The sequence below is a fragment of the Aptenodytes forsteri genome, unplaced genomic scaffold (assembly GCF_000699145.1).
Source record: "Aptenodytes forsteri isolate BGI_AS27 unplaced genomic scaffold, ASM69914v1 Scaffold191, whole genome shotgun sequence".
Lineage (NCBI taxonomy): Eukaryota > Metazoa > Chordata > Aves > Sphenisciformes > Spheniscidae > Aptenodytes > Aptenodytes forsteri.
In genome coordinates this window covers 600,781-627,146 of record NW_008794630.1, presented here as the reverse complement: position 1 = coordinate 627,146, position 26,366 = coordinate 600,781, and the positions used below count along the sequence as shown (strand labels likewise).

Genomic DNA, 26,366 nt, shown 5'->3' with positions numbered 1-26,366 from the left:
CCTTGGGTCATTGTGTTTTGCTTTGACAGTAGAACTCTTAAACTCCCCGCTGGTGCACCCTCAGCGAGTTCCTGAGCAATAGCTTTGAACTGTCTTTGGAAATCATACTAGTTCTGTTACTCGTCGAGAGATCGGATGATTTCGTAGGAGTGAGAATGCATGCAGGGAGATTTTCGAAGTGGGCATACGAGTAGGAATCGGATTGCTTGGTAACTATAAATTAAATTTCTTTTCCCCAAGTCAAAATGACTTCAGCAATGATTCTTGCAGGCATGATTTTGAAAACTATGTTTAAAGCATGCTGCAGTCAGCTCTGTTCACTTACAGCTCTGCGTAAGTGCTGTTCATGCTCGCTATTAATTCAAATGTAAGCCTAAAATTTTCATCTTGCATGTAGAGGACCAAAATAAAAAAAAAACCAACCCTGTCAAGTGAAGGGGGAAAAAAAAAAAAACCAAACCCAAAACTATTTTTTTTAGCAAACGTACTCAGCTACTGCTGTTACAAGTAACTAAAGAATAGGGAGATGCTAAGGTGTGTATGGGGGGTGTATGTATTTTTAACCTTGCTTGCTTTGTGTACGTTGTGTGACATTTAACTTTCGTGATTTCCTTTACCTGCTGGCAGTTAGGCCTTAAAAACAGGAGAAATTTTCAGACAGCAAAGGGTGGGGGGAAGAACATCTACAGCCACAAAAAATCAGGGTTCAAATGCAGTTGAATGCCTGCATGAGATCTTTTAAACTTTGAATTGGCTGTGTCGTCTAACTCCCTCTTCTGTCTGTCAGTCTGTCTGTTTGCCCTCCTTCTGCAAAATAGAAAGGATTTGTAATTTTGTAATTTTTTTGTAATTTTTTTAGGGGAATCTATTTTACTTGCTCTGTGGAACATTAATCTCGTATTAGGGGCTTTTCAATGAAGAGTCAATTCAGAAATGAATGCACGCATTGAAACTGAAAACTCATGTAAATCACTAGTGTAGGGGAAAATCAGTGTTTGCTCATTATTCTGTAAGTGTTGTAAAACTGTACGTTAAATGCACCTGCGTTATTGTATGGCTTTTGGGAAGCCTGAATACCTGTGCAGTTTAAAGCTGCCTGAGTGATGGTGCTCTGCACACTCTTCCTTGGCCAACACAACCATGAGGTGAATAGTAGCACTTAAGACAGGAAAAGCAGAGAGGTGGCTTCATTTTATGAAACTTATTGGAGTATGTAATCTATGGTGTGATACATTTATTTTTTTTTTCCTGTTTTTCACTGTGTTTGCATCAGAGAGCTTGCCTCTCTCTTCAGTTGTAACAGGAAAATATGCCAGTAAAGACACTAGTTACACTTATTTTCATGTACCACAGTTCCTGTCGTCAGTCGTTGTCGTTAGTCTTTTGGTGTAAGTTGATACAGAAATGTGTTCAAGTTTTTTCTGCTTTTCCAGGATAAACCTGGTAACGAACAAAGGATGTTTTACCATTTTCTTAATGCTGTCGTTGTCTGACGTCAGCACCTTGTTAATTATGTTTCCTGACTTTGCTCAATCAATGCTTTTCTCACGTATTTTGTTTGTAAACAGATGGAAACTAAACTATTGTGCATGATTAAATCAGCTTCCTTTTATACAGTCTAATTTGTAGCATAATAGTTGCACGTCCTAGCTGTTTAAAATGAGTAATTTGTGTTTGCTGAAATGTTTCATTCTAATTTCAGTTGTTCTTTTTCAATAGATTTTGATTAAATTCAGTCACCTTGTACCCCAATGTAATTAGTTTATGCTTATAAAAGTCAGAATTTTTGGTGTTTCATTCCAGTTTGCTTAAAATATTGTGCGTCTTTGTGGAGCGCTTATACGTTTTTCATGTCTTGCAGTGGAACTGTGCATTTTGGATGATGGTAGTTCCTGGAAATGCTCCAATCATACAGCAGGATCACGCTCTGGAGCCTGACTTAGGACGGGACTCAACAGAGAACACTGCCATGGGCCCTGACACGGAGCCAGTGTCCGAGGAGGTTGGCCCAGAGCTAGAGGAGGTGCGAAAGCTGCGGGAGCTGGTGAGGAGGCTGGAGATCGAGAATCAGCACCCAAGAACGAAGAGTAGCAGGAGCATGCTTGGGACAAACATGCAAAGTGAGATCCATACTGGTGTGGATAACCATGACTCTGGTCTTAATGGGACGGAAATTAATAATAGCATCAATGCGATAACCGAGAAGCAAGAATTGCAAATAATGGCAGATCTGCACAACCAGTTAAGCAAAATAAGAAAAGAGGAAGGAGAGAACAACTGCTTAAAAAAAGACATAGGTGCCCAAATGCAGTACAGTTGCAACAGTGCCACTGAGGAATTGTCTTCCAACATGTGTAAGGCGGAAAGGAAGACCGACGATAACGTTAGATGTTCTTCACGTACGGATACAAGTAATAGCACAGAGCTTATGGGAAACTTGGTCATTGCAGGTATTGATTCCTCAGTTAAAATAAATGAACAAAATCCCAACGAAAAGCGTGGAGATCTAGAAAGTCTTTCGAATAACACAGATCTGGATGAAGTGAAAGTGTTAGAACTTGAAAATTGCAATGAAGAAGAGGATAGCTGGTATGTATTTCAAAAGCGTGGTAATATATGGAACTTAGGCTGCTGTGGTTGGGAGTTTCTGTGTTTAGGTGTGCAGTAATTTTTAAGGGTATAAAGCGATTTCTATACAGGGCTTTGATTTTTAGCAGCACGAATGCTGTTCTCATTATTGGCTGTTCTTATTTTTAAGACCATTGTGCCAGAGCACTTTTTTAAAAAAAAAAAAAAAAAAAAAAAAAAAAAAAAAAAAAAAAAAAAAAAAAAAAAAAAAAAAAAAAAAAAAAAAAAAAAAAAAAAAAAAAAAAAAAAAAAAAAAAAAAAAAAAAAAAAAAAAAAAAAAAAAAAAAAAAAAAAAAAAAAAAAAAAAAAAAAAAAAAAAAAAAAAAAAAAAAAAAAAAAAAAAAAAAAAAAAAAAAAAAAAAAAAAAAAAAAAAAAAAAAAAAAAAAAAAAAAAAAAAAAAAAAAAAAAAAAAAAAAAAAAAAAAAAAAAAAAAAAAAAAAAAAAAAAAAAAAAAAAAAAAAAAAAAAAAAAAAAAAAAAAAAAAAAAAAAAAAAAAAAAAAAAAAAAAAAAAAAATCAGTTTAACTATAAGGCTTCTCTTTCCCCCTTTCTTCCTGACACTGCTGTAGCAAGCACAGAAAACCTTCCTTTCCCTGTTAGTTTATTTATGTATAATGCACACAGATGAATGAATAATGGAGTTCTTAAACTTTGTACATAACTGTCAAATACTGTATTTAAATAAGAATTTTGTAAAACACAAACCAAGGCCTTAGACCATCTGGAACTTGTGGCTTTTGCTAGTACCCAAGACGACAAATCATTTCCACTTCCTGAATACTGTTTCTTTGCAGTTAACCCGTTTCTTTTGTTGAGAGACATGAACTGAAACAGATCAATGATGTAATCCTTAACTGACCTTACTTTGCAGGACTCTCCATCAGCAGCCGTGTTTAGAACTTGTTTTATAAATCAGCAGATTAATTTCCCTTGCCCTTCCAAAGCTAGTTAAAGTTCGAGGCTAATTCCAGCTCCTGCAATAGCTGTGACTTGAGTACCTAGAGTTCTTAAAATTAAGACTTTGTAGGATAGCCTCAGGGGTCTGCAAATTGTGTTTCAGAATTGTGTAGCTAGAGATTAATCTGGCAGCGAAGATAGCATTGCAGAATGGTTGCTGAATACAAAAGAAACCTTAAACTCTAAAAATTCATTAGCCATTGTAAGTGAAGGTAAACCTTTGTTAATGGAATGGAGCTCAATAATGTAATGACGTCAGCTCAAGTCTAAATTCAAAGTTATATTAAAAACAGGGAAAAGCATTTTTGAGACGACAAATGAGGGAAGACTGATTTTCAGTGTTGGTTAGTTTTGGAAAGGAATGTATAAAGTTAGAAGTGTTCTTCAAAATTGAGTTTCCTCTTAACTGTTCTTTTCCTGGGCATTCAGAAAGTTCATTCGCACACCTCTCCTGGCCGCAGATGGTACAAGTGACTTCTCATTTGTTTTTAACTTCTTCTGCCAGTCATGATTTTTTTTTAAATTTTTTTTTCTTTGCAAGCTTTCTTTTAAAACCCAAATACTGGCTCCAGCTTGATCACTGAAACTGTGTAGCATACCTAAGCAGCATTTTGAGCAGATTTCTTAAAAGATAAGGGAATATATTTAACAAGTTGAATTTGGAAGACAGGCTTCATTATTTCCATGTTAATGAGAACAGCTGGTTTTATATTCATGTTTGTATAGCTTGTGACACGAGAGATTCTTCAAACTATATTGACGTGCTAAAGAAACCAGACGGAGTCTGAGATTTACACGGGCAGTGAATACTGTCCAATGCAACCAGGAGAGATTCTGCACCCAGAGGCTCAGTTTATTAACCTTTCCTTGAGTTGGTGGCTAATAAGGTCGTTCTTTACCAGGTACCCTTCTCACTAGACCTTGTAGGATCTTCATGTTTTTGATACCTCTGTTTTCTTGTCAAATTTGGTTGATACAGGCTAACGGATTAAACAGAGGAGCTTAAATACAGGTGGTATTATGGAGCTCTTGTGCAAGTTCTATGATCATAATTACCTTTGATCATGTTGCATTGCTTCCATCTGTTTTGTTTTCCTCTTGTCAAACAGACCTGCTAAAACAAGAAGCCATTTTTACGATAGTTTCTTGTTCTAGAGCTCTTCAGCTAAACTGAAAGTGGGGAACAAATAATCTATGTACAGTCAGTAGTGCGCAGCTGTGCTTATTGCCAAATATCCTAAATTCTCGTCATAAGCACATCTCACATACTGTTGGTGCAGGTATTCATGCATGCAGATCAGCAATAACCAGGAAACAGTGATTGGGGGGGGGGGCTTTTAAAAAACAAAACAAAAAAGCCTTAATGCTATATGGATTTAGGATCAATTTTAATAAGATGGCTTTGCTGACTGGGGGGGAATTTTGTACTTCCTGGATGGAAGTAATATCTAAATATGTCAAGCAGTATATTAGTCAAAGTGAATAGCTTACTATATTGTTATATTTGCAGTCCTTTTTTTAAAAAAACCCTGTAGCTAATATTGGAACATATCATATGTACTTTGATACTTACGATTTTTGGTAATTTCTGAGAAATTCATAGTGACTTTGTTTTTTCCTGTCACTGCTGAATTGATAAATTTTAACAGCCCAGTCCTTTTTTTTTCTTTTCTTTAATATTATCTAGTAGAGGGGATGATGCTTTATACCTTAAAGAATACTAAGAACTCATTTTGTATTCTTTTAAATCATGAAAGTGTTTAAAATAGGGGGTGGGGAGCAGGAAGCTTTCAAAAAGAGAGAGGCTTTAGTTCTTACATCTTCATGTCATTCTAGTTTTAAGAACAGGTCCGAACTTTAGGGTAATTTCTCTTGTGGTACTGTGCTTATGCCCCATGACTTCTTAGTAGGCTTGGAACCTTTAGTTAAGTCTACCATGTGGATTTTTGCCACTTGGGCTGAAGCGGTAACAGCAAAACCCATTGCCCTAGGAGGACGAAGGAGTGGGTCAGAGGATTTGTTACTGTTCTCTGCAGGTGCAGGTAGAGTCTCAGTTTCTGCACTGTTTTGAAATGACTGGTTTTATTTGGATCAAACTTGCAGACGTTTCTGTGCAGCTTCCCTTGGCTTCAAGCAAGATTTGCATGGTCTAGGTTTTGCTTTTAAAAACAACATTGCAATGACTGAACTCCTGTGAAACATGAGGTACTGCATCACCTGCAGTAGCTGTAACTCTGTACTTCTTTGGTGTCTGTCCCTTGACTTGCTTTCTTAGGTCACTTTCTCAAATAGCTATTCAAAATTGTAAATATCCTTGAGATCCAATCAAGTGAAAGCCGGCTTTCTGCGCTGTTGAGTTCGGCGTGATGCTTAACTTAAGACTTCGGTCCTGTTTGCCCGTTACTGATTACCAGTTTGCTCCCTTACGCTACGCCTCAGCGCAGGTCAGCTCCTGAGCTGTTTGTAGAAAGGCTGTTGCCCGTACAGAAGGGAACAAACAAGATATGCTTGCAGTAGCGTTACCTTGTTTGTCTTCCTCAGTGTTTGTCATTCTTAGGTATTCCCTGTATATAATAATTAAGTTGTTCTTTTCTGTGTGTTTAGTTTATTGTTTTTTGTGCAGTGATTTGTGTTCAGCATTTTGTTATGCGTTCCCGTGCTACTTGCTTGGTGTGTTGCCAATTGTCAGTTATTTTTCCTGATAAGACTTGGGAGAGAGAGCTTTGACTTGGAATTATGATTAAGTGATTCAAATTCCACCCCCCTCTGAACTATAAAGTGTTCTTATTTATGTGTCATTGGATGAAAGGGAGAGAGATAAAGAAATGGCAGAAGTGAAAAGCCTTAAACTTTTTAAATTCTCTTTCTCCTTTTTACTGGATTAGACTATTTTTGCCTCCATCTGCTTTGATGGAATGAGTACCAAACTCTCTGTCCGTGCCCTCAACTTGAACAGCTTTAGGTTTTCTGCTTGACAGAAGGAAAGCAGCCCTTGTACATGTCTCCCCAGTACCCCTACTGCTGTTGCTTAAGATCTTGATCCCAGTGGCAGAACTGCCAGCGGTTTAACACAGGGCTTCAGATAAGCTTTTATGTATGTTCTTCTGCTTTTAAAAAAAAAAAAACCCACAAACCCAAAACACACCATAACAATCAAGCAAATCCATGTAACGGAACCTTTTCTTTACGTTTCTTTTAAATGCTGAGCTCCTTTTAGAAGAATATGTAAAATGTGATGGGTGTGTACATGAATGTACAGGTCTACTCAGCCTAACAAGGCCCTGTTTTTTTTGTGGGGCGAGGAGAAGGAATCCATGTCACTCAGGTGAATCGCTATGTTGCTGCTACATCCACACCTTGCACGCAGTTTTCATTCCCAAAAGCCTGTCTTTCAACTGAAAACAGGTTGTGCTGCCTTCACCTTAGTGTTGTGTTGTCTCCCGCTTGAGTCCAAGAGTTCAACACAGCAAGTAGGGTGCCCTTGAAATAGTCTTTATAGGAAGGAAGAGCATGGTTTGCTCAGAGAAATTGCTGTTTAGGAGTTTCCTGGGAGTGTATGTTTTCAGCCTTAGCCCCGTGTCCAGTGGCCTTATATATTAATGTCTTAAGGCATTTAATTCAACGTACTGCAGGATATCATCGTTAGCTTGTTGTACCATCAGAGATAGGAGAAAATTTTCTGGAGAAGTTCCATGAAACGAGGATGTGGTTCTGCACAACGTTCAGGTATTATACCAATATAGCATCATGAAAAATACGGCATCTTGTGCCTGATTTGGGGGACAACTTTAACTCCCTGCTCCCTACATAATCCATTTGTACATTTCCACAGGCCCTGTAGTAGTTTGCCTGCGATCTTTCCTTGCCAACAAGACTCCATGTGACTTAGAAACAGTAATTTGCAAGGTCTTAGTTTCTCTGACTTGTCATCTTAGGAAAACCTTCTAGAGCTGTTTTTAACAATGGATCAGTTAGCTCTGTTGCGTTAAATAATGTACAGATGACTTATCAAAAACATTTCCTGATTGTCTAGCTTGTTTGAATAGTGTGTTATCCGTTTGCGCTAGCTGCAGTTAGCCATTACGATGTTCTGTGTAATGTCTGTCTTGCTGTGCACAATCTCTGGGTAGATGAGCTGCTTCAAAACCCTTCTGTGCAGCTGTGAGATAGCATTACCATCAGCAGTCTTCGTTGCCAGTAATTGCCAGTGCTGGAGTAGAGTAATCTGAAAAGAAAAATCTACCTGCTTGTCTGACACTTGTGTGCAAAATACGACCTTTCAGGTTAAATCGCTTTTGATGGCGGAGGCTTAAAATGACTGAGTTCTTACTGAAATGCTTGAGGTATTGGCTCACGGTTCTTTCTGTAAAATGAGGTGTGGGCATGGTAATCTGTCTGCTCAGTTGCACTGCTGGAGCAGAGGGGGAAAGCCTTTTTATGTTGCCATGGCAAGATTGCTACAGATGCTGCTCGGCGTCCTTGTGCAGTGTACGTATAATACGACTCTTAAGTTGTCCTACAAGGTGCCTTTTGATCATCTGACAGACTATTGGCTGTGTCATGAGATTAACCTAATGCGATGTTTAGAGCTTCTGTGATTTAGCGACTAGACTTTTGGTATTTTGTTCAGCAGGATTAGTCACTAGATAGACCTGAGAAAGTGGTGCCTCTTCTGGGTTTTACCGTGTAATTTTTTTTCTATCTTTCAAATTTCTGTTTCTTGGGAATAAAGGCTGAAACCTCTACTTGGGCTAATACTATAATGTTTTTGTGTGGAGTGTTTTCCACAGGATTTTTCTCATTTTTTCCTTTTATGTTTCTATCATTTCAAGACCTGGACAGCATTGTTTCACTGTTGTTTTCCACAACACTATATTGCCGGTATTGGTATTTCTGTTGAACAGTAGTGTTTAGATTTGAGATTAGAACAGCATAAGCACAGTAATAAATCTGAAAATCAACTCTCTGAAGTCTGATATATAAAGGAAAGGAAAATGAATGCATTATCTGTTTGAAATACACGCTTTATAGAAGAATTTAGCTGCCTTCTTAGCACTTCATGGAGGCATATCTTATAAACCTAAATTGTTCTAAACATATTTAGCTACCTCAGGTCTCTTTCTCCTTGCATTGATGTATATAACTCAAAGGTTTGATAATCGGTGTAATGTCTGCCATTTTGGTACCGCTGTAGCTACTGGTGCTAAGTGCTGCGGAAGGTGTATAATAAACCAAGCATGTGTCTTAAAAACCGAGGTTCATTTGACTTTCAGTTTAATTTAGTAATGGACTAGTTATAGAGCTTTCGCCTGAATTCTCTTCTTATGATCTATAGATTTACTAGTGCAAATATTCTGCATGATTAGGATCTTAAATTCTCAGGCAATAATGGCTTGCACTCTTATAATTGATCTGATGTGTTACTAAATTGTGAAGATGCTTTTTTTGCAGTGCAGTGTGCAAGTTGAGAAAGCTGTCATAGTCTTTTCTAGATTCTTGGGGTTTTTTTATTTAAAGCAGTATTTTCAAAATCAAATAATAGTGGCCATTAACTCCCATAAATCCTCCTGTGACATTGACCCCAAAAGAAAAACAGTATCTCTAGAAGATGCTCTGCTTTTTAGTACATTGGAATATGTTGGAATAAAGTGCAAAGAATCCCAGAAATTTATTTTTGAGTGCTTACATTGTTAAGGGAAGAAAAATCTCATGTTGTGCTTGCTGCATAACTCACACTACTTGGCTCTTACCAGAGGTGCATTTCATATAATACTTTATATGGGAAAGTGAAACACATACACTAGTAAGCAGAAACGAAAGATGCTTTATCTAAGGGGTTTCCTCACAGAAGCTGAAGAAAATCTCATCCATATTTAATAAGTTATGCAGCAAAACCCCAATACAGCAAATTAAGAATATATGCCCAAATGTTTACTTTCTGAATCTTGTCTTAGGCCTTGTAACTATCTAAATAACTTCTTAATTGTCATCTGCAATTTGACAAGAGAAAATATTCAAAGCGTAACCTTTTGCCATTTAAACAGAACATGCTTCACACCCAAACTGCTGAGTTGTAGGAACAAAATGCAAGGTAAAGCTTATTCAGTAATGAGGTATTTGTTAAACCCAAATGACTTTGGCTGACTCGTTAGCTGGCAGTCGTGTGCATACTTAATGGCATGCCTGAGTACATTTTTTCCAATGCTTATTGGATTAGGTTAACCTGACAAATCAAACAGCCTCAGAGGATAAAAGTACCAGAAATAAAATTCTGCATAGTTTTAAACAGAGCAGAGCGAGTTTAGCTTATTGCAAAAAGCTCTTTCAGAAGAAAGCCTGTTTTAGTTCAGCTAGGAATGTATTAATACTGTGTTAACCTGGCCTCTGCTGCGGCAGTTGTGCCACGGTGGCTAACAGAGGATGACACTGGGTGGGGGGGGCCTCTAGTAAAAGGTGACTTCTGGTTCTTAATCTTGTGTCCAGAAAAATACTCACTTCTATTTGTGGGGCTGGTGTTTCTAGTTTATCAGCTGATGGTGTGCAGTGCTCCAGAAGAATGAGCTATGCCAGCATATATTGAGAAGTTAGCTTGCTAACTGTCGAGTCCTTCCCCAAAGCTACTTAAAATGGAAAATAGTAAACCTGACGCTGTGAAATCAAACCAGAATTCCTCTTTTTTTATAAGTTGCCTGACAGTGCTCTGAAAAATTGAGTTGTGATTACTTAATTGAGTTTAGTGAAATTGTAAGTGAGACCATCGCTTGCCAATAGACTTGTCAGCTGAAAAATGAGTGTCCTGGCAGACTACAGAGGCCTCCGACAGCCTGGGAAGCAGGTAGCTCTGCTCCATGTGGAAACGGTTCTAGCAATCAAACAAGTGTTAACCATTTTCAGCTGATAGAGTCCTGGGTAGAAACATGATTAGAAGTGTGGAAGGAGCTGGGTAGAACTACTTCTTCCTCAAGTAGAGCAGGATTTTCTCCCTCAACCGAAAATATGTGAAGAACAGCATGACCTGCCTAAGGAGGCTATTGCCGTCTTTTTTTGTTTGATGGTTTTGTTGCTGCTTTTTTGGCCTGAACTGTGAAACAAACCCAGAGAGTGAGTGCTTTGCTTTCTCTGTTTTATTGGATCTGAGTGGTTGTAATGCTCATTTGCCCATGCAGACATGCAGCAAGATATGTTTGTGGGGTTTTTCGTAAAAGATAACATTGCAGATTCAGGAATGTTCGTGTTCATGTTTCTCAGCATTTATTTTGCCAATAGCAAATTAGGGTTTGGATTTTTTTATTTGCATGTGGTTTCGTGTGAAGCTTGGTATGAAAAAAGCTGTATGAGACATGACTAAAGAGACTGAATCTCTACTCCCTGAAAAAGATGGGTCTGTGTCGGGGCAGGGATATTATTGAGAAAGATGGACCTGAGAGCTAGACTTCACGTCTGCAAATGACAGCTAAACTTCTCAGTCAGGTTCCTGTATATTCATCCCCCAAAATTTAGTCTCAAAACATATCCCTTCTAGAAAGGTGTTTGATTTCTACACAATTTCAAAGACTTGGAAGTTTTCTTCTTCTTCTGGTACGCTTAATTCTAAGAAACTACATTGTGGACAAATTCAGTAGTTTGAAACTTAAGCGGAAGAATCTTAAGGCCTTGTTAACAAGATCAAAAAAGTTTCTGCTTTCAGAAATCTTCTCTCTGCTTTTTTATTGAGTTCAGAGGTAATCGCCTGGCAGACTCTCCCAGAAATTGCACAGATGCAGGTCCTTAAGTTCGTCATCACAGAGCTTACTTTCCTACCTGTGAATCCTTTGAATGACTTCAGTAGAATACTATATTAAATATCTTTTTGTAGTAATGCATTCATGGCACAGTAAATACATTAACATGTGCATATTAAGATTACTTAGCTGGAACTCTAATGTTAAAGGAAGGTACGTATTATTATATGCAGGAAATTTATTGACTCTGTGGGCAGATTCTGTTAATTACTGCACTTCTTTCTATTCCCACCTCTTTCATCCTATTGATTGATTGAGATCTTGATGCCCTCTACCTGAGGGTGTTCTTCTCTAAGTGACATGCAAGAATTAAAAACTGTTTAACTTTTATATGTACACAATACTGATTTCCCACCCCCCCCAAAGTTTTAGGTGTGTTGCTCTTTATATGTTAAAATATAGGGTGCTTTTTTTTTGTTGGGATTTTTTGACTTTAAAAATGCAAATGTGGATATGTAAGTAGAATTCTTGAGTTGCTTTTCAATCTGGCTCCTATACCCTTTGACCTTTTCTGAGAGAAATTTTCTACTTGCAAAACATGGTTAAGATGCTACTTTACACAAGATCAGTTGTAAATAATCCGACTATAAGATGATTAAATCTGTCTGTACGTAAGGCTACTCCTGTGTGTATATGCAAAACAGTGCTAGGTGTATTAGAACTGTCAAAAATGTAGGCTTTAGGAAAACTTACTTACCTTACAATTAAAAAGGAAAGGTAGCATACAGTCATACTTCCTAACTGTCTGAAAATTTCTAAATCTTCCAATTAAATGGTTTATCCCTGAAGTCTGAGAGTAGACTTCTTACTATTCATTCAGTGTCTCAGAGGGCTGCTGTTAGGAGATAGGAGACAACTGTTGCCTGCAGTGCAATGCAGGTGGAATATTCAGAGCCACGGGTTTTTAACAAAAAATACAACAGTTAGCCTTCTGAAGGTAGATCACCTTGAATCTCAAGTTAGAACCACCTCCTCACCCTTGCTGGCTTTGTCATGAGATGGATTTTTGTGGGGGGGAGGGGGGGGAGTGGAGGGAGAGGCAGGGGTTACAGGTGATGGTGAGTATACCAACAACTTAACTTTTAGTAGTATTCCAACAGCCCAGACTTGAACCTTGCCTTGCAGAGGCTGTGTACTTTCTCTGTGAAGCTGTCTTTAAGTGGATTTTACTATTGCGATAGTAAATTTTGTTTCTGAGTCATAGTATACAATTTAAACTTGAATTTTTTCCCCTGTTTTTAATTTGGATAGTTTTCCTATTGCTTACTGTTAGGTATACTTTAGTAAATGCTACTTCAGTGGCTGTATGCTTTGAGTTAATGAGCGTTTCTTACTGTTTCCTTTCAATCCTTGCAAAGGCTCTATGTGTCCCCGAGAAAATCTTCTACAGATCAGAAAACGGACTCACCTTTAAAATGGTGCCGACAGGTGTTGGATAATCCCAGTCCCGAGACAGAAGCAGCCTGCCGAACTTTAATAAACAGACTTGATCAAGGTACGTAAACTATAAGCATTGCTGCTTCAAGTGTCTTTTATTTCCACTTGTGTACTTTACATTATTGAGAAACTGTAAAGCAAAGGAAACATGGAAGTTTGTGCTTCCTGTAGTGTAGAGTATCTGCAGGGATAGCACTTCAGATCTTGTGCTTTTGGTGCATATTTGTACAGCCATGTTTGTATAAAAACCTCCCTGCTTTTGGTTTACGTTGGTAATGCCTCAACTGATGAAGGTAAGAGGTCATTCTGTAAATGTTAAGAAAACTATGCTGATTACAAGGAACAGATGAAACCAACTGAACTGTGATGTTTTGCATCTGTGTATTTTTTAAGATGCAAATACAGGTGTTTCAAATTAATTGCCAAATTGACCACCTTGCTTTCTGGTTTTCTAATATGTTCAGAGCCTAAACAGTAAAACATATTTTAGTGTTTTCAGGCTCTTGATTTTTTTTTTTTAATATTTAAACATCTTTAATGTAAAAATATGTAGAGGAAAAAAATGTGCTTTTGGGGAGTGGTGGAGAGAATCATATGAAACTATTATTGCAGCTTTTTTCTATGTAAAAAGTTCTAGTGTTGTTGTGTGTTTCTGATGGTGATTATTCTTACCATATCTTACCGTTAGTATTATTACCTGGGTAAAATATTTGTCTGATGCTCAACGCTTACAATAATGAAACATTAAAATCTGTAACTTGAAGAAATGGTGTCACTTGGAAACCTAGTTTTTCTTCCAGTTTTATCATCCCCTAAAAGCACTTCATGGTGGCTTTCAGCTGTGTAACTTAACCACTGAGGGAAAATCCCTTACTTAATCTGCCTGAAACGAAAACGCTACGGAGCGTTCTGTTCAGTAGTCGGATACCACCATCATAGTCAGTATTCTGGGGTCGAAGGTTTGTGTTTGTTCTTCTCCTTTTTCGGAGCACAGCAGGATCAATCCCATATTAGCCTTTCACTGATGTAAGAGCTGTTAGAATAGATGCATAGTTTACTTTATTACAAAAATAAGAAGGTTATTCTATTTCTATGTATCTGTAGTGCATCACCTGGAATCCATCTGGTGGATATCCTACCTTTGTCTTTCCAAATGCACTCCAGGTTTGTATGTAAAACGTGCGAGTCCTGGGCTGAATTGCTGATAGCCAAGACACTGAGGGGTTTGGAGTGAATAAGTAATCCTTTCCTATATCATATAGCTTTCCCATATCGGCAGCTGTGATTTACCCTGCAGCTGGAGGGATGACTAGTTTTATTATTTCCTTCTAACAAATCATCACTGAAAAACGTTGCAGAGCAGGACGTGTTGCAACCTCATCTGTCTAGTCTGATTCGTGAACATCTAAACACAAAAGCTGTGGTTAGCAGTGTTTGAAAAAGTGAAGTTTCTGAAAGAATTAATATTTTGAAGTTCAGTGATGTTCTTAACTGCTGAAAATACAACCCCCAGTTTGGTACCAAAGTTGTTGTCTGCCTGGGTTTTGAATTGGCTGGCTTTGTCTTCTATGTGAATGCAATAATTTTGATTTCAGCTTGACCAGTAATTTGACCTCAGTGATTTGAAGGCTGAGAGGCCACTGTTTTGTTCTGTTTTAAGTTTACATACTAACAGTGTTTTGGCACTGCTTGTAATCAGGCTTATTTTGAGTTTAGCCTTGAGATTCCTGATTTGAGATAACTGAATGTAGCTTGAGAACAAGCTTCATTTACTTTTATAAACCATCTCCACGTAAAAATTTGAGATAACTGAATGTAGCTTGAGAACAAACTTCATTTACTTTTATAAACCATCTCCACTTAAAAATGTGAATGAAGATTTGTTTTATTAACTCTTTGCTTTCTGTCTGAAAGGTATCAGGCTTTATTTGTACTCTATCACTCCTTTTTAACTAAAATAGTCTGACTTTATATTTGTAGGGGAAATAAAAAAGAAAACTATTTATGTAGTGAATCTTCATTATTTTCTTGGCTGCTGTTCTCTCAGTGGTAAGGGTTCGGTGGGCAATCCAGCAGCCCCTTGAATATATCCAGATCATAGACTGAGTCATTTCCTTAGCGTTGAAGCTGCTTATTTCCAACTTCAGTAAGCATGGATGCACAAAGTTTTGCTACCTGGCTTATTTTGATTGTTTCACTAACTCGTATGCGAGTTTGTGTGCGGAATAAATGTTTCAGAATGGTTGTTTTTCATATTAATTTGGTCGCCTTTTAATCTAAAGGCATAGTTTTTGTAGTTTAATGCTGTTTTGAGTCCATCATTAAAAATTCAAAATAACACGTGTAAACATAAAGTTCAATGGAGCTCTTTAAAATGAGGATGGGGTGTCGAAGTGACAGATATTTATGAAAAGTCATCTTTGAAGACCAGCACTGAAACTTTCAGAAATGCATGGCTTCTTTAAAGCCAAGCTTGTCAGTAGTTATTCTTGGAACTCTTCAGAAGTGACAAAACAGGTTAGAGGGGAGAGCGAGCAAGGGAACAGGCGCTGCTTTGCTTCCTACATCTTGTAACTGACACCGTCAAGATGTCTTATTTGAAGTACATCTGTTACAATATTTAATCTTGTTTGATCTGATGCCTTTCTTTATCTTATGCTCTTTGTTTTAAAAAATAATTTGATAACCTTTATGGCTTTTTTGTATTTTTCCTTCTAGCCAGTAGATGGAAAAACCTGTATTGCAGTCCATTGGCATCACCAAGCGCACATAATTTGAATACAGAGACAGGCTCCTGTAGCAATGCACTAAACTCTCCCGGGCATCTCAAATCGACTAACAAAGCACTACTAACCTGTGGCAGCTCAGGTATGGCATGTCAATAGAGCAGTGCAAACCTGTAGTGTTTAAAATGCAAGGAGTATTACTAATTGACGCAGGGTAAAGTTGTCAAGAGATGCAAGTCCACCCATGGGGTTTTCTCCTTTTAATTTGCTCACTTACTGACACGGGTTTCATCTGTTGTGTGGGAGAAAACCTCCTTGCATTCTTAATGTCTTATAGTTAGTTCATGGTTTTGTTTTTATAACTTTCTATATATTTATAAGTTGTACTAATTTTAAGTGACTTAAATAGAAAACAGCTATTGGGGCAAAGAAAATACTGCTCTTGAATAATGTTATCATATGTAGGTGTTAACTTTATAAAGTTACTTGGACTCAGTTTTCAGGCTTGAGAGTTTGTGCAGTTTATTTTGAAAATATTGATTAATGTAGGCAACAGAAAGAAGCCTTGCGCTTTAAGATAAAAGGCGTAGTCTCCGGGATAAGCCTTTAAATTGGCCGAGTGGGCAGCTAATCACAAAATAACAAAAGCTTTCCATCAGGCTTAATTGTGTTTGGAGTCAGATTTCCTACCTTAGAGGCAACTTACACAAAATTCTTGTTAGAAGCCTCTATTTGTAGGTAAGATAATGAAGCTTCTCCTAAATGGCTTGGCCTCAAGTCTGCCTTTGCATTCAGGCTGCTGCCTAAGGAGTCCGTGTAGGCTCTTTCAGGAGCTTCGTTTATCCTTGATGCAGTTCATGCTCGGTTTCCCAGTACAAATGCTTTGCCTCTTGGCTTTATTATCAAAGGAGTCTTCCTTGATTTGTTTGGGTTTTGTGGAAATTGCTATATCGTAATTTGCATGTTTAAAAACATAAAGCATGTTTAACAGTTTCTGGCTTGAAACTCGATGTTAAGTGAACCTTTTTTAAGAAAAAAAAAGAGGGTTGCGTATGGATGTTTTCACAGCTGCAGGTATGCTTTTGAGATCTGCTGGTTTTCTGCTGTAAATAGAAATTAACACTTATCTCTATTTTGCAAACAAAAGGATGCATGTAGGACTGATTATTTTTGCAAGCTGACTTCTGCAGGGAAAAATCTCTAAATCAATTTCTTGTTTTTAATACGAGGTTGGTTGGTGATCTAGGTCTAACCACCTTTTTACACAGAAACAGTTACTGATGCGTAAAACCAAAGTGTCTGTGCAACTTCTAGACTTATTCATTCACTCTGCAAATCTGCTGAAGTTGTCAAGGGTGCCAAATAAAAAACCAAGTATAGAACAGGCTTTGTCCGTGTAGGTTTATACATGAGAGTTCACTTCATCTGTTTGGTGGCTCTTCCCTTGTGACTTGTGTAAGTGCTAACATGAGTTTGAAGTTCACTGCCAACTTGATTGACTCGAATCTAATTTTATTTCTAAGAAAAATGGAGCTTCCCTACCATTCAAATGAAAAATGTTTAACAGTAACTTCCCTTAAAAGGTTTTTTTGTTTGGTTTTTACAAAATCCAGATGTGGTATATTTTGACGTTTCTGTAATGAAAACCATAATCAGTTCATCTTGCAATGTTGAGCCACAGCAGTTTTTTGCTGATGAAAGAATGTGAATGTTTTTCTTCCCCTCCTTGACTGTTTTTAAATAGCCCTGCAATTTGAAATGCAACAACCAAACTAAACACACACAACTGAATTGGGAACTTTGCTTTTTAAAAAGCTGTATTCAAGATACGGCTGTATTAAAAATACCACTTTTAGTATTAAAGAAGGTGTTAGTTACAGCAGGAAACCTGTGCTTATTCAGTATACTACATCCTACAGGTGCAATCCCTACTCTGATGTTGGCTTTATTTCAACTGCTTACAGTGTCTTTTCCTGACACCAGAAGGAAAGAAACGGGATTATGTTATACAGCCGTGCAGTCTTAATACTGGAGTGTCCCGACTTGGAGTGTGTATTAGTGTAACACACACACGCACAGACGCACCCCTTACACTACAGTCACACTGCTATCACTGTATTATGTAAGCATCTTGAAACTGGGAAAGCTTTATGCCTTTTCAGATGAGGAATTTGAGGCTTACTGGTGCAAAGCAGTTTGCTCAATGTCCGTGTAAGAAATTTGTTTTACACCTGGACTTCAAATGTGTGTTTTCCATGTCATCAGTTACTACTCTTCAAAACTGGTTGAAGAAATAACGTTGGGAACCTGCTGCTTTTTCCTGCCTGACTGGAATTAACCATTGTTTGAAAGGGTTGCTCAGCAGTGGTTTTTAGATGTTTTGCCGAGAACAGGCAAAATGTTTTATTTCTAGCATCACTGTTGAGAATTACTCTATTCAGTAGGTGCACTGCTTTCAAGACTTATTAGAACACAGCAGGCAAAACTGCGTGAGCTGAAGTAAAAGTCAATGGTGAATGACATCATACAGATGCTTTGGGAGGCTGACTTGTATTTTTGATTTGGCGGCTGGTGTGCTACAGCCTGCTTGTTGCTTTTTATAAAGTGACGATCTCGAATCCCTGCTTGAGCAGGATTTGTATTTCTTAAGCCTACTCTAGCTGAAAGCGATGTTGCGTGCTCTTAGGCTCTTGCATATCTACTAGCTTTATCTGATCTTCTGTCAGATTGTGGGTTTTAATTTTTTTTTTTTTGTGGGTCTTAAATCTATATAGTACTGATTGCAACCTTGTCTTGGAATTAATTTAAGATAATGATGTGCTCTCTCCTAAAATAGCTCTGTAAGTTATATGGTCTAATGTGTCTGTGTTCAAGGGTTAGTTATGCTAGGAGCATATTATGGTATTTTGTAACATGTGGCATAGATAAGCATGTTTGCCATGTAGAGGTCTTACATTCACTAATCCTTCTGTGTTTCCAAAAATCTTTTTAGGGATGTGGGGTGTTTGGTTTTTTGGTTGTGGGTTTTTTGGTGGGTTTTTTTTTTTTAAATACAAAGCAGTACAGTAGTTATAAAATGGGAAAAGAAGAGGGAGGTATGCTCACCATTGCATGCTCCCTCTCAAAGATACTACCTCGAGTCAAAATTAACGTTGATGGAACGGTAGCGAGATTCTCCTATCATTGCCTGCATCTGCCTGCCATCTGCAGATGGAGATAAGCTAACTGCTAGGTGATGCTTAGCCTTCCTGCATCAACAGTCATCCCAGGTGCCAGGAAGGGTCGCATCTGAGGAAAACCAAAGGCAGTTGCGATACCACACTTCTGTGCCTAGAGCTACTTACCAGCCCCCCACATTTGAAGGACAAGTACCAGTATAACCCCAAAGTTACACGGCTTGTTCTCATCTCCCTGTTTCAGTAGCAAGTAGTAGTACTCCTGTGCCATGGAAAATACTGACTTGCTTGACTTAATAGAAAGTACTAACAGGTAAAAGTTTGCACTTAATGATGATTATGATATTTTTATTATTATTATTCTTCAAAAGGAAAATTATTTGTTCCTCTTCCTAATGCCTGACTCATGGAAAAACTTCCCTGGTGGAAAGATCCTTCCAGTTTGTTTTTTATGACCTACTGTATGAACAAGCTATATCCTTCCCTGTAAGAGAGAGTTTGGTTTATGACGAGAGGAAAAAAATGGATAAACCTCAGGAATGGGGAGGAGGCAATCAAGCGTAAAGTCCTCTTTGCATAAGCAGATTGCATGACTGATTTTTGAGGTACTGTACTGAAAGCCATTTGGATCCTTACTCCTATGACCGCTTGCCAACACCCTAGCAAGCACTTTGTATAACTTTGCTGCTTAATATCTAGATCAATAGTTGCCCCTTTCTCAAAATAGGCTGAAATAATACTGATCTTTTAAAGGATGTTTCTAAGCTCAAAATTACCAAGCGTTCCTTTGCCACCTTCTGGACAGAAGTCCACAATTTTTTCCCCACACAAAAACAGTCTGCCTCCTGAAAATTGCAGGTTAAAATACTGAACATTGTGTTCTCAAGTAATTTCTGACTTCGTTATTTCTAGCAACCAAACCTCAACTTCACAACTGCACTGATTTTATTACTGGAATAAATACTCTGCTGCTCATTCTTGTTTTGTATGCGGACGTCTGAATGCTTTTTGTGTTCCTCCCTCCTCTTCCCTCCTAAAGGTTACTTGAGCATGCATTCTGCACTGAGCTCTCAGTCGTCTGTGGACAGTGAGCTGAGCACATCTGATGACTCCATCTCCATGGGATACAAACTGCAGGACTTGACTGATGTCCAGGTTATGGCACGCCTTCAGGAAGAAAGTATGTGACAGCCATCTCCTTTGCGTTACAGTTTTAGAACTGTAGAGAAATGTAGATGGATTCCAGCTGTTCTTCTCTTCTCCCTTTCCCCAACAAAAAAATAATTTAATAGATCATTTGAAATGTTTGTGATTTGCAGGGGCTTCCTTTAAAAATCTACAGACCCAGACTGCCACTTAAACTTAGCAGTTGCGTAACATTCTCAAGATTACACCTCTTAAAGCAGAGGATGGTCTTGAAAGTATTATCTAAAACCCCACTTCGTTAAATACGTAAGAGCCCTTTAATATTCAAAAATATTCCATCCCAGATTGTCTCTGAAGTTCAGGTGAAGTTTTACAAGTAACTGTTTCGTAATAGTGGCAGTTTAAACAGCAGCAGCTCATGGTTGCCTGTCTGGTTGCTGTCCCCTCGCTTGAGCAAACACAAGCAGCTGTGTGACTGCGCTGTGTATTGGTTTGGGGAACTGATCCAGCTGAAAAAATAACCCAGCAAAATTTTTTGCTTGTAAATTTTTGTTTTTCTGAGCAGGCTGCCTAACTGCAGCCTGAAATCATATTAGAAGCTGTCTAGAGGACTGAATTTTACAAGTTGTTTATTTCACAGAAGATGTAAGTAGTATTTCACTGCTGTGTTGAGTAAAACCAAGAGTTCAAGAGTACTAAAACTGAAAAAGCTGAAATTACAATTTAAGTTTTGCTCTGGTAAAGTGCTCAGAGACAGCTCTGCAAATTTAACTTGAGCATAAAACATGTCTGTGTCCCAGCGTGTGGGGATTTCAGGGCCCTGAACCAGTTCCCATTAAATCATTGGTAAACTTTCTGTTGACTTCAGTGTGATTTGGATGAGGTCCTAATTGAAGGTCAAGGTGGAACAAAGTGGTTGAATCTGTTTTTCTGTGCAAACTAATCAATAATTTGATTTACAGGAAATAGAGAATGAAGTTCTGTTTTTCTTTTGGAGAACATTTACTTACTTATAGTACTGTGCCTTTAGAAATTTAAAAAACACTATGATCTAGGAATTGGAATATGAGACCAAAAAGACCAAAAGACATAAGATCTTCTTATCACTTTATTACACCTGAGCACAGCTGAGGAAAAGTTGTATTAAAGTGAATAAAGCAAATAACGGCCTTTTTCTTTCTAAACTTGAATATTTCCTCTTATGCTTTGTGATCCTTTAAAAAAAGTCAAGGAAATCCTGTCACATTACAAAGTTTGCAGTGAAATATGAAAAGCGCTTCATCCTCAGAATGATGGAAGCTTTTCATATTGGCATTCTGAAGGGAGAAGAGTGGGGAATGCTTCCGCGCTTTTTTTTAATCCCTGCAATGAAGGGACTGCACTGGGAAGAGGGTTTTTCAGAACTTTACCTGCCGCCTTTCTCAAAAGTCCCTTCAACCAGTTTGCTAAATTAGTTTTTGGTAAGAAGTTGCTTGTACTTTGTTAGGCAAGAAGACTTAAAGAAAGGCGTAAGTTGGGGGAGGACCCGTAAACAAACCAGGCAGATGCACTGCAGATGTCAATAAAAAGTAGGTGTTTTTTCACTTGGAGGCAGAAGTTCAAATCTTTGTTTCAACCTGTTGAAATGCTGGTGGGTGCATAATTAATTGAACTAAAAAATTCATACTGTAAATTAGACTCCTCTACCTAGTTAACCTAACAGAGCTTGCATGGCAATATATAGTCCACAATCACAGCTGCTTGTGTATGTGACGTAAGGAGTAATTCAGGTCAATTTGAATATTAACTCTTTGCTCTAATTAAACAGTACTGATATGGGTGACACTGTTCCAGTTTAGAGATTCCATATGCTTGTGAGCGTCTTCAGTAAAGAGAGTTATTAACTTGACTCTCCTTCCAAGGTGAAATGAATCACTGATAAAAGCACTGCTTCTGAATTTGCATTGCAACTGGGTAAGGAATTTCTATTTTGAAGTATGATGACTTTGAGCCATGTTGCCCTCTATCTCCAGGTCTCCGTCAGGATTGTGCCTCCAGCTCTGCTTCTGTATCACGTCGCAGTTCCAGTGCCTCCCTTCACTCTCTGCGAAGAGGTACCTACAGTGACCAGGAGTTTGATACGTACAGCCTTGAGGATGAGGACGATTACGATTGTTCCCTGTCATACCGTAGCGCTCACAGATACTCACCGTCTCCGCTCAGTTCACCCCGATGTCAGTCTCCTTCCTCCAGTGCAGATTATGGCAGGTCATCGACTTCCCGAATCCGTCCCCCAAGGAGATCTGTGCAAAGTCCGATGCAAGACCGGCTCAAGTATGCAAACAGCGAAGGTAAGCTAGTTGTGAGCTTTTGACGTGAGTCAATGGAAAGAATTTTGACATACACATTTGAGAAGCGCTGCTATTTAGTGGAAGCTAAGAATTAGTTACACGCTTGTCTACTTTTAAGTGCGTATGTTTTTCAAGAGGTAGTCTAAACCATTATACATCTCCACTGCTACCAGAAGCAGCAAACAGAGAATTTGCTCTTGATTTCAGAGGAGATGCGCCACAGCATGCCCAACCTGGCCAGGACGAGCCTCCGAGCTTTGGAGTCTGTGCGGAGCAGTCGGAGCTTGGAGTCAGATCTGCAGGTGCCAAGCAGTCGAATTCCAAGAACTCAGCAACGGTCAGCAGGTCAGTGCCGTGTCCTCTACACACACCGCTGTAGTTGATTTCATTTGTCTGTTTAACTGACCTGACTAAACCCGAGGCCCCTAGAAGGCCCGGTATCCTGAAGTGTTCTTAAAATACTGTTGCCAACTGGGTTATTCTTCCTTTTGTTGTTCCATTTCTAGGTCTGGCTCCCAGTAAGCTCAGGTATTCCTCCAGTGCTGGGCAGCCTCCCTTAACAGTGCGACAACCGATGAAGGCAGGGTCATGCACAAACTCTCTGTTAACACCCAGGCAGCCAGTAAAAGCCTGCGGTTACACAAGTCCTGTTAGTGGAGTTCGAAAACCACAGGCATCTTCTCTTAGTACAGGCTCTTCCAGTAGCAGTTGCGCTACCAGAAGCAGTAATATGGTCACTGTGGCAAAAAACTCGCCCATTAAAGCACGCACATCTGTTGGAGGAATCTCAGTGCCCAAGAGCAAGCCAACACCGCCATCCAAGAGGTAAGCGTGAGACTGCAAGCCTCAGACTTGAATGTCTGCCTTTATTTCACAGATTAGAAAGGCTTTTTTATAAAGTGATGTTCATCTCAGATTTCAAAGTGTGACGTGGGTATAGAGTTGGGTCAGAGCTACTGATTAACTTTACATGTAGGGTTGTGGTTGGGGAGCCCCTAAGGAAAGGGTAGTACTTAGCTGCAAGATTCATGGACGTCAAGTACTTTGCCCCCAGTCAGGAAGCAAAGGGCTGCAGTTCCTTTAAATACCACTAAAATTAAATTCTGTGGATGTATGTGTGAACTGACAGGCTGGGACTCGTCAGCTTCTGGGTGAGATACCCCTTTTCGCCATGTAATCTGTGACCAAACCATCCAGTATTTCAGTATTCCATCTGTTTAAAAAAAGTAAGTGCTTTTTTTTTTAAACAAAGCTAATTATCCAGGAAAATGAAGAGGCATAGGCTCAAACTTATTTCTATAAGAAATGAACGTTACGGCACATTTATTTGGCGCATACATCTGTTTTTGGGAAGGGGAAAAACTCTTCCAAAGGACTAATAAATTCTCTTTACTGTTAATATAATAATCTTCCCAGATGATCTACTTTGGTGCCTCTGTAACTCTGCTACTGGTAAAATAAGTTTGGTACCAGGTTTTTTTTTCCTTCCTTAGTCTTTCGTTAGGACTCCAGGTGGGCATTGTCCAAGGCCTAATGAGTTTTTAGAAGGGTTTGAAAAGTAGGACAAATTAACAAGGCTTGTCTTAAGCATGATTCTGTATCGTTACAGTAACTTCATACAACAGGGTGAAAGAGCATAAATAATGGTTTCCAGAAACGTACAATTTTTGTTCTTGTTGCACGAGTCTGAACTGATTTAGGGGCCACATCTTAATCCAGAAAGTTGCAATGGGCTTTTGGACGGTTTTTTGACATCTATTTCTAGCTTTTAAATTTTATGATTAGCTTCCTAAATATTTAGACAGCGGATATCTGAAGTTCGTAGATAGTCTAAAGCAACAGCTGTTTAGTTAAACATATTCAGTCTCTTTAAAGAATAAGGCCTCTAAGATGCTTCTAACAACTACATGCACGGACTGCTTTATGCCACTGTAGCAAAGCCTGTTCTTACCCCATTGTCCTAAGGCATCTGCTGTGCTTTTGTGTGTGGTAAATCCACTGCCACGTTGCCAAAAGCTATTTTTTTACAGCTGTTTGTTTGCAGTACAATTGTAGTGTAAACTTTTATGATTGAGGGAAGTTAAAAGTTGATTCAGTATCAGACTAATAAGCAATAAGTACCTGTTGATTTTTAATGTCCTGTTGTAGCCTTCGATAAATTGAACTGTATCTACTTACTTAAAAAAATACTCAAAAGGGAATTTTTAATCTCTTAATTTGTACAACCTGATTATTTTTCATGTGTTTAGTCATATTTGCAGGGAAAAATATTTCTCTTGGAGTCAGTCATGGGAAAAACCCACAACAGTGTTAATAACTTCGCAGAGCAGGATAAATATGTCACTGTTTTAAGTACCCAGTAATAGTCGCTTAATTTCTCTAAACTGCCTGAAACTGCTGCTGCTGTGCCTGTTCTGCTGGCCTCCTGGTGCACGGGATGCGCGAGCTGTGCACACGGGGGACTGCAGCAGTTTACCGACGGCAGGCAGATGTTGACATTGCCAAAAGGCAGATGTTTTAGAAGCCCCGTGTAAACTAAAACCTCAAACAAGCATTCCTGCGTACAGCAACAGCTCACTGGGGTCTTTGCTGCTTCTAGCTGTTAGTGACCTTTTTTTTTTTTGTCTCTCAAACCAGATTTCTTCAGTCAGCACAGACCACTCAGGCCGCTGAGGATGACTCCTGGAAGGATGGGTGTTACTGACACCCCAAAATGCCGATGCACTGCCAAACTCCTCTGTGAAGCAGACCCCCCAGCTGGCTGGGCATAAGAACGTTATTTGAAACTGAAACTCCAGAGACCCGTCGCACTGCGGACTGACGTGTATAGTTCCTCGCCTCTTGAATGCGAACTATCCTTACCTTCTGCTGTTCTGCCAAGAGCCTGACCTCTTAGTGGTGGAACGGACAACAACTGCTTTACTGTGTTTCCACTGTTCCAAACATTTCTGGAATACGAGTCTTCGCGTGAAGACTGAAAATAGCCTTATTTCATACAAACCTCTACTTGCAGCCCTTTGGAAGGCTTGTCACAAAAAACTTCTCAGGTGACCCGCTCCTGAGGATGCTTGCTTAAAAAGGCTGCTGGGTGTCCTGTTTGTGCCAGAAAGCGGCTTCGAGCTGTTGCTATGGTGTGTGGCATAGCAGTGGCTTGGGGAGACTAGAAATAGTGACATAGATGTTAGAAGTAAGACTTTTTAAATTCAACCTGATGTACTCTAATATTTGTCTGAAACTCAACTGTTTGGGGTTTTTTTTTTTTTTTTTTTTTACTTCTGTATAGAATGTATTTCTGCTACTTTTTATTGTTTGTTCTAGAAGATGAAGCAGGTTTTTATAACTGTAGTACACTTCCAGCTGTTGTATTCAAGTGTGTGCATCACAGTTCACAAGTGAAGGAGCAGTACACAATATTTGTGTGGGTTTGTGAACGGGCAGTTGCAGGGACAGGGGATGCGACTTAAAAAACCTGCAGTTTATCAGCATCTTCATATCTCAGATGAGGAAGTTAACAAACACCAGTTACGCTTTTTAAAGATAACCCTCCATGACTGATTTGACTTGAAGTGTTTCCTGTTGATCTCCTGACTGCCCTGACTTTTGTAGGTTTTCTACTGTCTCTCTGGCTATGAAGGATTCCGTTTCAGTGTCCTTTTCCTCGGCAAGTGCTGGATGCTATGAATACAGTCTTAGTACAGAAAAGATGCACTGATAGCAACGTTCTCCCTGCCATCAATGTGACTTTGATAGTGTAGTTTAATAAAATGTTATGGTGCTGAAACAGATCTGCTTTATTCAAACAGCGAGCCTGACTTTTGAGTGTGTTTTGTGCTAGGAGCGAGGCTTTTCATGACCGGCCCAGCCGTACAGACGTCTGCTTCTGCACTTCAGCTTCTGTTTCGTACGAATGAGGTGGGTAGTTAGGCAAAGGAAAACTTAATTCACAGCCCTTGGTTCACGTCTTTTCTAGGAGAACATCCACAAGTGGCCTAAGCAGAACAAAATATAGGTAGGAAACAACACTCACAAATAGGAAGCTCTGCAGGATGCTTTACAGCCGAGATCACTTTTTGCATCGTTTGCTTTAGAAAGGAAAAAAAAAAAAAGAGGAAGAGACAGCTGGTATCAAACTGCTGTTTCAGACTGGCTGGTGCATACGTTCCCGTAGCACCCAGTCACTTCACC

At 38.9% G+C, this 26,366-nt stretch overlaps 1 protein-coding gene across 1 annotated transcript; it reads left to right on the top strand.

Annotated features, from left to right (window-relative positions):
• Positions 1 to 1,879: 1,879 nt before the first annotated feature.
• LOC103894090 (SLAIN motif-containing protein-like) lies at positions 1,880 to 26,323 on the top strand. The gene is made up of 8 exons (XM_009273408.1): positions 1,880 to 2,589; positions 12,725 to 12,861; positions 15,522 to 15,671; positions 19,745 to 19,885; positions 21,864 to 22,181; positions 22,389 to 22,526; positions 22,688 to 23,006; positions 24,819 to 26,323. The coding sequence occupies exons 1-8, from the start codon at positions 1,880 to 1,882 to the stop codon at positions 24,883 to 24,885; spliced, it is 1,980 nt and encodes a 659-aa protein (XP_009271683.1). The 3' UTR covers positions 24,886 to 26,323.
• The last annotated feature ends 43 nt before the right edge of the window (positions 26,324 to 26,366 follow it).

Bases quoted from the DNA above. Each gene is read 5' to 3' on its own strand.
- LOC103894090 (XM_009273408.1), top strand. From the start codon at position 1,880: ATGATGGTAGTTCCTGGAAATGCTCCAATCATACAGCAGGATCACGCT. The intron at 12,862-15,521 runs GTACGTAAACTA...TTTTCCTTCTAG, and splicing joins AATAAACAGACTTGATCAAG to CCAGTAGATGGAAAAACCTG. The intron at 15,672-19,744 runs GTATGGCATGTC...TCCCTCCTAAAG, and splicing joins ACTAACCTGTGGCAGCTCAG to GTTACTTGAGCATGCATTCT.